The 12,066-nt window shown below is 46.0% G+C and overlaps 1 protein-coding gene across 3 annotated transcripts in view; it reads right to left on the bottom strand.

Moving 5' to 3' along the window:
* HOGA1 (4-hydroxy-2-oxoglutarate aldolase 1) overlaps window positions 1-12,066 on the bottom strand; it is a 27,290-nt gene that overhangs the window by 3,098 nt on the left and 12,126 nt on the right. For 2 of the 3 annotated variants that reach the window (XR_011252239.1, XR_011252240.1), the window contains exons 3-7: window positions 11,775-11,902; window positions 11,134-11,268; window positions 10,761-10,857; window positions 8,973-9,106; window positions 1,962-2,237 (exon numbers count right to left, since the gene is read on the bottom strand). Coding sequence is in view for 1 of the 3 variants with exons in the window: in XM_069568250.1 (XP_069424351.1) it covers window positions 2,088-2,237; window positions 8,973-9,106; window positions 10,761-10,857; window positions 11,134-11,268; window positions 11,775-11,902 (644 nt within the window). In the remaining 2 variants the exon portion in view is untranslated. Of the gene's footprint in view, window positions 1-88; window positions 2,238-8,972; window positions 9,107-10,760; window positions 10,858-11,133; window positions 11,269-11,774; window positions 11,903-12,066 lie in introns of those variants that run through there. The other variant, XM_069568250.1, reaches the window with a different exon arrangement.

Here is a 12,066-nt window from a genome sequence, read left to right as displayed (position 1 = left end):
TTGGTTTTCCTGACTCTTGCTCTACATCTGTATGGATATTGGCCCATTTGCTATTTCTAAAAGTTAGTCATAGATGAGGCTTGGAAACTGAGGGTTGCACACTTTACTATGAAATATCATCTAACTCTGCAAGGTAGGTACATGCAGAATTTTTTAAAAAGAACGCAAACAAACAACAACAGCAGACAGGCTGAGGTTGCCCTAACTAGTGAGTGGCAGAGCTGGGTAGGATTTGTATCTGGGACTTTTTGGCTCCAAAGCACTTTCCCCACAGTACTCATCTTGAACGTCAGGGTGCCCAAGTCCTGAGACAGGTTATCGTCCCACCTGCTGGTTATCTCCGGCAACTCTTTGCACAATCACCTGCCACGCTAACTCTTTCACATGCACAATCTTGTAAGTCCTGAGAGGAAGGTACCATTATTATCCTGCTATCACCGATGAGGTTCAGGGTATTTACATAGTTTTCCAGGATCTTGCTGACACTAAGGCATCTCCAGATCCAAGAACTTAAGCCCAGTCAGTTTAAGCTCAAAGGCTGAGCTCTTCACCAGTACACCAGCCTGCCTCCCTAGCCCTACCTTTTTGCCCCATTCCTGAACCTGATTCTCCTCAGCCCAGATCCTCTAGAAGTCAACTGTGAGAAGAGCCCAGATGCTAAGCCCCAAGCTTCTAAGTGTCAGCCAGATGCCCAGTTTCTGTTGAAGATTGATACCTTTTATATTCTGTCCTCTAGTCCTTGCCCTAAACAATGATTTGTTTACCTTTCTTTTTAACCAGAGTAGTTTTTTTAAAAGTTCATCTCAGGTTTCCTGCTGCTAGTCAGATTATCACTGAATAAGGTTAAACATTTTAGAGAAAAGTGAAAGTGAAGTCGCGTGCCTGACTCTTTGTGACCCCATGAACTGTAGCCCACCAGGTTTCTCCATCCATGGGATTTTCCAGGAAAAAGTACTGGAGTGGGTTGCCATGTCCTTCTCCATAAAAGCAGCCTTTTAAATTAATATGCTAGGTGTTTGTAAATATCTCACTTGAAATGTTTTGCCTCTTACCTCTCCCATGGAAAACTTCATCAAGCTTTTTCCCTAGGGCACCACTAATCGAGTGCTTATGTTTGTGCAGTATTCTTAAAGCCTCTCTCAGAGCTGGGAAAAAGCAGACCTTGGGAGCTAAATTGCCTCTAGAAAGGTCTTTATATCTGAGCAGGAAACCTAAGATCTGTTTAACACTGGAGTGTCAGTCTGTAGGTAGTCATGCCAGTCTAACTTATTAAACTTTATTGCAGTAACAAAGTAACTGTGCTTAATAATAAAAGCAGAGTGTGTATAGGCAAGAAGACGGTCTTTTCTCAGGTCAAGCCCCCTTTCTTACTGTTTCAGACCTGGGTTGGCTCGCATAGCCTTCTAGAATGTAACATTTATCCACCAGGTGTCATTATTTACCAGTTCTGGTTAAGTCACTGGGCTGCCTCACTTGATGGTTGGAATCAAGGCTAGAGACAATATGTGATGAATCAGAATAGATTTAGGAAAAGACTACAGTGTAGCTTGGGGGACTTTGAAGGACCAGTGACAGCTTTCTGATCAGATTTTCCAACCTACCGCTTCTCCTGGAAGGAGTCAGAACTAAGGCTCTCAGAATTACCCCAGCTTCCTGCTGCACTGTGCTGGACACAGGATTGTACCCTCAAGCCTCAGCAGTCTTCCTTCCATTAAAACAGGGCCATTCTATGCCGAACTCCCCGCTCCCCACGCCCCACACACACCCTTCCCGTCTGACTCCTGGTTCACGGGTTTCAGGGGACAGAAAAGCACAGTAGAGAGATAAGTAAGTCATGTTCCTTCCTACATTGAAGGTCTCTAAAGACCCATACTTCAGGATACAAATAACCAGAGATCAGAGATCATGGGGCTGGGAGAACAGGAAATGAGCATGCCTGGTAGTGCCTGCAGAAAGTCTACCTGGAGGGCTGAAGTAAGAAGAGGCGCCTCGAACCCTGAGCCCTCTTCTCCCCCACGCTTTCTTCAGGCAGCCACCCCCCGGCAGGAGGCTGAGGTGGGCGTGGTCCGGCAGTCCCCGGCCGGCGCTCAGAGCCACCCGTTGCTGGCGAAGTCCAGGCGCAGCGCCTCCTCCTGGGCGGGGCTCAGCTCCTGCAGGGGGGAGCGGCAGGGACCTCCGTAGTAGCCAAACCAGTCCATGGTTTTCTTCAGCCCTGGGATCCCGAAGCGCTGGGTCACCTAAGGAGCAGCACCTGTTAGAAGAGACTGGGGAGTCCCCTTCTCTGTCTCTCACACACACACACACTTATAGACCCCAGGCATGTCACTTTCAGAAGGTTAGGGTTCCCACCCTCCTTCCCTAGTAAAGTAACTGCCGAATCTATGACACCCACGGTAGACTGGGAATCCAGAAGGCAGGTGGGTAGGAGAGAACACAGGCCAAAATCTAGAATGAAGGAAGGCGCTTCCTTTGGTTTTAGAGAAAGTCACCCCACTGGGGAGGAGAGCAGCGTTCCGTCCTCACGCTGAGAAGGGAGAAGGCAGCAGTCCTGTGGGTCTGGGGGCTAGAGCATCTCTGGTCTACAGCCCAGTTCCCCGGCACATGACCTGGGCGCACGGGTTGCGGGAAATCAGCACGGTCCAGACCTCTACTGTCCCCACAGCAGGGTCCTCCCATCCACCAGTAATTCTTCCCTGATCCCTGATTCCAAATGCTCTCACAGGGAAAACAATACATTGGTTGTCCAAAGAATAACCTTGTATCATTCACTTATCTCTGAGCAAGTTCAGTTGCCTAAAAAAGGAGGGGTCTGGACAACATGATCTCTAAACTTTTCCATTGTAGTGGGAGACCTAATTTAAAATCAGGCATCTCGTTTCTTTGCTTCTAGCATAGCAACTGGTTGTTTCAGGCTGATCAGAAGTGTCAGATTGGTCTTTGATTACTTAAAAAGAAGTAATTATTACTTAATAAGGTTTCACTTTGAAGGAAGTAAAACCTTAGAAATATGGGTTTCATGAAGGGTAAAAATAGAAAAAAGGTTGTTTGGGGTAAAAAAAATTGGGAACCACTGATGAATGACTGACATTTAATAACTATTCACCACTAGAGGTCAGCAGACTTTAGCAAGCTTCCTCCCAGGCCTGGTTCCAGCCATAATGTTCTAATAACCTGGGCATTTGGTCAGTGTGTGTGCTCAGTTGCTCAGTCCTGTCTGACTCTTTTGGACCCTATGGACTGTAGCCCACCAGGCTCCTCTGTCCATGGGGTTCTCCAGGCAAGAATACTAAGTGGATTGCCATTTCCTCCACCAGGGGATCTTCCCGACCCAAGGATCAAACCTGCGTCTCCTGCATCTCTGGCATTGGCTAGAGAATTCTTTACCACTGAGCTACTTGGGAAGGCCCAATAACCTGGGCATTTCACCCAAAACCTGAGTAGGGTGGGAAAGACGATGGATACAAGAAGTACCTAGAAGAAAACCTCTTCCACCGTGGGTGTCTGAAGATCTCTGATTTGTCTCTCTTTAGACCCTGAGAAAGGGTGGAATGGTTTGGAGGTAAAAACTCTGGAAAGTCCTAAATATAGCCAGGGCAAGAGGTTGGCTGGGTGGGAGGGCAGAGGAAGCACATTGTGTTCAAGCAGGGCAGGGCAATAAGGTGACATCAAGCTGCTCTTGGGGTGGCTGAGCCTACAGCCCAGGCAGCAGAAAGGTGTTCCAGGCATTCCTGAGTGTGTGCCCAGAGCTGGCACAGGATGGGGCACAAAGTGAAGGGTAAGACAAGATGGCATGCCTAGGGCAGCAAGCATCCTCTCTTCCCAAGGGGCAGCCCGAGCTGCTTCGTCTGTAAAATTAGGAGATAAAGAAAGCTACCCCACATCACAAGAACTGGATGAGAAAAATACCACTAGTATAAGCAACAAGGTTCTACTCTGTAGCACAGGGAATTATATTTAATATCTTGTGATTAAACCATAATAGAAAGGAATATGAAAAGAATATATGTGTGTGTATAACTGAATCACTTTGCTATATAGCCATAATTAACAATGTAATTCAACCATGCTTGGATAAAAAATAAATTTAAAAGATTCTACTATTAGCCCAGACCCCAAAGGGCCTGGAAGCTCCTCCTCTTCCTGTCTGGTGGTATGTAGGCTCTGGGACTTTCTCTCTCACAGGAAGGGGAGTGGGAGAGCAGAGGTCCTGCCGTAGTGGAATGTTGGTATGTATAGTACAGCCTGGGGTCGGATGGGGCTCAGCTTAAAGGGCCTTATTCCTGCAGTTATTACAACCCATCTATAGGGCATCCTATGCCAGGAGAGTTTCACAGCCAGGGAAACTCAAGCTTGCCTCCTCAGCTGTCCTTTCCCTACATCTGAATTAATCTGTCCCTTTGAGGTAAAGATATAAACTGTGAGGGACATCTAGAGCCCGCCCACCACTTTATCTGCCTCATAGGCAAAACTTGACGGAGCACCAAAATACTCAGTCATGAGACAAATATTTAATGCAATATTTTTAAAAAAGTAAAAATCAATGCAAAAAAAGTCCACGATGAGCAAAGAGTCAAAGTTTTAAATAAAGGCAAGATTAACAGAACTGTGCCCAGAGTCTTGTAGCCTGAGTCCATTAATTACATGTGCCCCCATACATGTTTTGCATATTTTTAATGGTAACTTTTTTGTCTAGAAGTAGATGTAGGGAAAAAAGTTGGTTTGATGTGTTTGCTTCCATTCAAGCCAGAGAAGTAAAATTCTAGTAAGTTATGTTTTTGATATTAAATGGAAAAAGTGTTGCAAATGTTAATGTACCTACTTTAAAAATTTTCAGTGTTTTTTTGCCAACTACTCTAATATCCTGGGAGGGAAAAATCACCATTTAGAAAACTACCTGAGGAACTTCCCTGCTGGTCCAGCGACTAGGAGTCTGGTCTCCTAATACAGGGAGCCTGGATTTGAGCCCTGGTCAGGGAACTGGATCCCCATGCCACAACTAAGAGTTTGCATGCTGCAGCTAAGATTTGGTACAGCCAAATAAATAAATAAAAGAAAACTGCTTAGAGCTTTCACTTCCAGGAAGATGGAATAGGTGTACTTTTCTTTATTCCCCTCAAAAAGCAGAACTAAAAAAATAAAAATAAAAAACCCAGGACATTATATAAAAACCAACACAAAAGTCTGAAAGGCAGAGAGAAGGAAGACTGACTAGCGACCTCGGGACCCAAGAAACAGCACAGTGCCAAGCTCCTCGGCCCAGACTTGGAGCCAAAGGAGCAGGGACCCTGGAATGCCAGGAAGCAGAGACAAGAAAAGCCCCACAAAGGCCTGTTCCCTCTGGTCGAAGACAAGGAAGGGGCAGCTGAGCAAGATGGAGAACTTGTGAACAGCAATCTCTCTGCTCTAGCCAGACCCTGCAGAAGAGTCAGAACTTTGACCACTGCCCACCCTTAAGGAGGCCACCCTGTCAAACACACTAGAGATATCAGAGGAGGCCACATGGGGAGCAGTAAGGAGGCACGTCTATCCCTTCCAGCCAGTGAGGTATCAGCAGAGGCCTAGTATGGAGTTATTATTATATTTAAACTCCCAAAAAAGAAACCTCCAGGCCCAGATGGTTTCACTGAAGAATTCTTTAAAATGTTCAAAGATACAACATCAATTTTCATAATCTCTTCCAGAAAACAGAAGAGAAGGGAACATTTCCCAATCAATTAATTAAGCTATTTTTATCCCGATACCAAAATCAGACAAAGACAGTACAGAAGAAAAGAAGCAAAGAAAGACAGACTATATACCAATATCTCTCATGAATATAGACAGGGAAAATCCTTGAAAAAGTATTAGCAAATGAAATTCAGCAATATATAAAAAGAGTTATACATCATATGTCAGTGGAGCTTATTCCACCGGGATACAAGTCTGGTTCAGTACTTAAAAGTTATTAATGTCACTCACCATATTAATAAGCTAAAGAGGAAATAAAACACATGATCATATGAATCAATAAAGAAAAAAATTTCACAAAAATTCAACACCCATTTATGATTTTTTGAAACTTTCTGAACGCTGGAATAGCGGGAGAACTTCCTCAGCTTGATAAAGAGCATCTACAGAAACCTACCTACCAATGTGCTTAACAGTGAAAGACTGAGTGCTTTTCCTTAAGATCAGAAACAAGTCAAGACACTACTCTTGTTCATCTTAGTGCAGGAAATTCTAGCCAGTGCACTAAGGCAAGAAAGGAAATAAAAGGCATGTAGATCAGAAAGGAAGAGATTAAAACATGCCCATTTGTAGATGACATGATTGTCTATGTAGAAAAATCCCAAGGAATTTAGAAAAAAAATCTCTTAGAACTCATAAGTGAGTTTAGCAAAGTCATATATAAGTGAGATAAACAAGCAAAAATCAGTTGGTTCCTATACATACTAGCAATGAATATTTTATAGTGAAATTAAAAATACAATATCATTTACAATCACTCAAAAATATGAGCCACTTAGGTGTAAATCTCTCAAAACTTGTAGAGAACTTGTGCAGCAAAAGCTATAAAATGCTGATGAAACAAATCAAAGAAGGTTTACATAAATGGAGACATATCCTATTCAAGGATTTGAAGACAACAAAGCAAAAATGTCAGTCGTTCCCAAATTGGTGTACAAGTTTAAGACAATTCCTACCAAAATCCTAGCAAAAGTATTTATAGATATAGATAGTATTTTCCTAAAATGTATATGGCAAGACAAAAGATTTAGATTAGTTAAAACAATTTTGGGGAAGAAAAGAACATAGTAGGAAGAGTTGGTCTAGCTGATTTCAAGATTTATTATACACCTACAATAATCAAGTCCGTGTGATACTGCAGAGGGATAGATCAATGGAGAGAATAGAGAGTCCAGAAATAGACCCACACAAATACACCCAGCTGATTTTTGACAAAGGTGCAAAAGTAATTCAATAAAGGAAAGATCATCTTTTCAACAGATGGTGCTGGAGCAAGTGGATATCTACAGGCCAAAAAAGAAAAAAAAAAAAAAAAGAACCTTGATCTAAGTCTCATACGTTTTACAAAAATTAACTCAAAATGGGTCACAGGCTTGTAAAACATAAAACTTTTAGGAAAAAGAAAAGAAAAACTTCACAATCTTGTGCTAAGCAAAGATTCTTAGACTTGCATCAAAAGCATAAACATAAAAGTAAATATTGATAATTAGACTTCCTTAAAATTGAAAAACTTTTGCTCTGCAAAAGATCTGTTAAGAGGATGAGAAGATAAACTACAGACTGGGAGAAATATTTGCAGACAACATTTTTGACAAAGGATTAGTATCTAGAAGGTATAAAGAACTTCTAAAACTCAACAGTGGAAAGAAAAATCCAGTTGGAAATTGGGTAAGAGACAAAAATAGACATTTCATATAAATGGCAAATAAATACATTATAAGAGTTTCAATAGCATTAGCCATCAGAAAACTGTAAATTAAAGCCACAATGAGATGTCACAACATGCCTATCAGAATGAAAAAAAAAAAGCCACAACACCAAATGCTGTCGAGGATACAGAGTAACTGGGTCACTCATACATTTACACTGATGTAAATACAAAATTGGAGAAGGAAATGACAATCCACTCCAGTATTCTTTCCTGTGAAATCCCACAGACATAGGAGCCTGGCAGGCTGCAGTCCATAGCGTCACAAAAGAGTTGGACACAACTTAACTAACAACAACAAAAATACAAAATGGTACACTTACTCTGGAAAAAAGTTGGTCAGTTTCTTAAAACGCTAAGCATGCAAACATTATACAACCCACCAGTTCTGTATTTATCCCAGAAAAAATGAGAACTTATACTAAAATCTGTTCATGGATGTTCACAGCAGCTTTTAATAGCCCCAAACTGGGAACAACGAGCTATCCTTCAACAGGTAAATGGTTAAACAAAGCTGTTTCTGGACACATTCAATAATAAAAAAGAACTGATACGTGTGTTTGAATGAATCTCCAGAAAATTATGCTGAGTGGAAAAAAAAAGCAAATTTCAAAAGGTTCTAGATGATCTTATTCCATTTATATAACCGTCTTGAACTGATAAAATTACAGAAATGAACATATTTGTGGCTGCCAGGGGAGAGATCCTTATGGTAATGGAAATATTCTATATCTTGACTATATGTTAGTCAAAATCCTGGTTGTGATATTGTGCTATAGTTTTGTAAGATGTTACCATTGGGGTAAACGGGGTAATGGGTAGATGGAATCTCCATGTATTGTTTCTTATCATGTGAATCCACAGTGATACTAGAGTAAAAAGTTTAATTTAAAGTATAAATGAAAACATGTCTCCAGGGACACATGTTTTTCTTTTTGCCTCAGACTCCAGTATGGCTCAGCACAGCATTGCCTGCCCTTGACCAGCGTTCCACCTTGCCTCTTCTCCTTGATTTGCCCAACACAGACTTGGGGTACACGGTCTGACTGCAGAGTGGATTATTTGAAGACAGGACTCTCCTGGGAAAGCTGGGCTCTGAATACCTCCAGGCTTCTCATGCCTTTATTAATCTGTCATTCCATTTTTCAGGATCTGGCCCCTTATAAAGCTGACATAAAGGCCCATGGTTCCCTCTCTCTAGGCAGTGTATCTCTAAGTACGGTTCCAGGATTCCCTATGTCACAGTCACCTAGGACGTTTGTCTCAGTGACTATTCCTGGGTCTAAAGGAGTAGAATTTTAACCAGCTCCCTGAATGAATTCTAATGCACACTTAAGTTTGAGAACCAACGGGGCTCGACTTTGTCTGAAGTCAAGATTTCCTGAGGAGGCACAAAGAGTTTCCCACACTGGGATGTTTTCTAAAAAGCCTTTCTGAAAGAGGAGAGAACAAGGAGGGACCCCTGTGCCAGCACTGGCTCCTGTTCCAACAAGGACACAGACCACCCCCACGCTGGGCCCAAGGGCTGGGAGCTCACCGCAGTGTTTGGCTCAATGAGGCGGTGCTGCAGTTTCTGGGCATCTTCCCATTGCCCTGTGAGGCAGAGTCTCTCCAGCTGGCACACCTGAGCCCCCAGGACATTGGCCAGGGCACACACGCCCCCCACAGCTCCTGCCACAGGGTAAAAGGCAGAATATCAGCTAGAGCCTCTTCTCGAAGAGAATTCCAAATCTTGGTCCCCAGCAGCTCTTCATTCTGGGGAGTCAGGCTGTGGATTTTTAGGCCACCAGTGAGCCACATCTGAGACACGGTCTGTGAGTTTACGGAGTACAGATTTCCGGAGAGAACCTTGCCAGCATATTCAAAATAGAATCCCACAGGCTGAGGGGCAAGGAACAGAGCCTAAAGGCTGACTCAAGGACGGTTCCTTTCCCTCATCCCCCTCTCCCCCACGGTAAAGTCCCACCTGCCAGTTGGCACCTCCACACTCCTGCAATTGCCCCCTGACTCATCAGCCCTGGGAGGGGATGGCATGGATGGGAAGCCTCTGCTCTATGGAAACTGTATTCCCCCCAGTGAATTCAGCCTGGGACAGTCGTGGGGGAGGAGAATGAGCCCTAGGCTTAGTCAGGAGGCCCGGCGTCTCCTCCCATTGGCTGTGTGAACTTGGACAAGTCACCTAACACTCGCTGGTCCTCTTTGCTCTCCTCTGGGCAATGGAAACAGGCTGGCTGTGATCTCGGAAGTTCTGCCACTTCTGCCAGCCTGTTTAGTGTGATTGCAAAGCTAGTTAGGAGTGACTCAAAGCAGAGTGGCCTCAAGACTGGAGAGAGAGGGGGCATTTCTCATGAGTGAATATAACTGCTGTTTATCAAAAACCTACTGTGTCAAGGGCTATGACAGACACAGGGCCAATGCTCTCTAATCCTCACATCTCTCCGCTTTGCCGAGTAAGAACTCAGGCCCAGAGAGGTCATTTACCTTGCCCGGTGGTAGTCAGTGAATAAATGGCAGAGCTCAGATTCCAGCTTAGATCTCCAGTGCTATTTCCACCTACCACACTCAGGAAGGAAGCATAAATGGGTCTCCCCTAACCCTCCCCTTTAGAGACTGTGACAGGGCAGAGGGGAGTTATGCAGAACATATACCACAAGCCAAAATCTGCAGAGACCAGAGAGAACATGAAGCAGCATTGTCCCCTGCATCGCTGGAAAAGTAACTCAAATCTCAAATCACTGGGGCTTTAGCTAATGGGAGCAGGTGCTTCCCTCCCCTCCGGGGCCCAAATCCAGTCTGAACTCAGGGACCTTGACCCCAAGCAGACAAGAGCACTTGGTCTAAACGATAACATTCCTAGGATCCTAGACTGCAGCAGAGTCTGCTCAATCAGCTGAAGATCCCCAGGCCAACCCTGCAGGCCTGACAATTCATTCTGGCCTGGGCCCAGGGAGAGAGGAAAATGCACTCCCAGACTGGTGGGAAGCACCCCAAGGCCTCTGCCCTTAGAGGATGATTTACAAGGTGAGATTAAAGGAGCTAAATTTGTCACCTAAGCAGGGAGCTTGGGACTTAGAACAAACTGCAGGCATCTCCACTACAGGCCAGGGGATTGTTCACAGCCACCCTCCTCTGCCTAACAAGGTCACTTAGAAGCATCCACTATTCAGATAAGTAAGTGGTGAGGCATATCTCTGAGGTTTCCCAGCAGGCAGGCTGGCAAAAGCCCCCTGTCCACACAGTCCTGGCCTTCAGCGTCTTTCCCAGAAAAACCCAGCTGCCTGTATCATGACCACTTGTCACAGTCTGAGAGGACTAGGAGGCCTACCTATGGCATAGCTGGCCAGTAGGAAGCCAGCCGATCCGGCCAACACCTGGAAATCCTGACTCCTGGTCTTGTGAACAATCAGCCCAATCCTGGTCACCTGTAATAACGGCCAAGCTAGTGTGAGAGCTGGGCCCACAGGCTCTGCTGCCGGCCTGGCTGGGGGCTGGGGGCTGGGGGCTGGGCAGGTGGGGGAGAATGAGAGTCAAGGTCCCAGAGAGATGCCCCCTTGATTCAGACGATCCCCAGAGAGCCCAGAGGACAGAGGGAACCCACACCAGAGCCCAGGACTGAAGCAGGTCCTAGAGCTGCCCTGAAGTCGGTATCAAAGGAGAAGAGAAGAAGGAGTCCCCAGCTAAGGGCCACTGCCACTCACGTCACCCCCGCTGTCCTTGATGCCCACAATATTGGGGTGCTGGGAAAGCGTGGCCACTGCGTCCACCGGCAGGTCCAGCCCCGTGTTGGCTGGGACGCTGTACAGCACCACAGGAATTGGAGACAGATCAGCCACCTGAGGGCGCAGAGAAGAGAGGGGGGCAGTACCACAGGAACTGGAGACAGGTCAGCCACCTGAGGATGCAGAGAAGAGGGGCCGCTGCCCCAGGCCCGAGGCGGCTGGAGCCTGGGGCAGTGCAGGACTGCCTGGGCTGGCCCACCTCTTGGGTGAGAAACCACAGAGCTGGGCACCCCAACTGGAAGCACTGATCCTGGGTGACACTTAAGACTGCTATGTGCCAGGCACAGCTCCAAGTCCTTTTCGTTTTGATTGATCTAATCCTCCCTGGAGGAAGATTCATTATTCCTCCCATTTGAGAAGGGCGGGAAGAGCGGCACAGCAGGGTTAGGTCAGTTGCCCACGGTCACATAGCTGGTAGCTGGTGGTGTCCCTCCCCTCTCCCAAGCTGCTGTTCACCACTCTGCTCCTTGCTTCTCCCCTCCCCTCCCTGGGCAGAATCTCTGCTCCACCCAGCTTCCTCTGGGCCCAGGCCTCAAACCCACACCCCCACCTTAACCCACCTTGGTGTAGTGGTGAATGAGGGCGGTGCTGCTCATGCGGCCACGATAGTAGCAAGGGGTCACCACCATGGCGGCGTCAGCCCCAGCCTGGGCCATGCTCACGGTCATCTCCACCGTGGCCTGAGTAGCTACAGGAGGAAGAAAGAAGTCTTCCCTACAGGCCATGGTGGGCGAGGGCGGAAGGGAGAGGACCAGACTAGGACCGAGGCAAGCGAGGGACGCAGAAGAGACAGAGCAAGACCTAGACTGAACCCAGCTCCAGGCCAGGGAGCCAGCCCCCCACATGCAGCCA

This window comes from Ovis canadensis, chromosome 22, assembly GCF_042477335.2.
Source record: "Ovis canadensis isolate MfBH-ARS-UI-01 breed Bighorn chromosome 22, ARS-UI_OviCan_v2, whole genome shotgun sequence".
NCBI lineage: Eukaryota > Metazoa > Chordata > Mammalia > Artiodactyla > Bovidae > Ovis > Ovis canadensis.
Note: the sequence above shows the minus strand (reverse complement) of the source record. Positions and strands in the feature narration are given on the sequence as shown.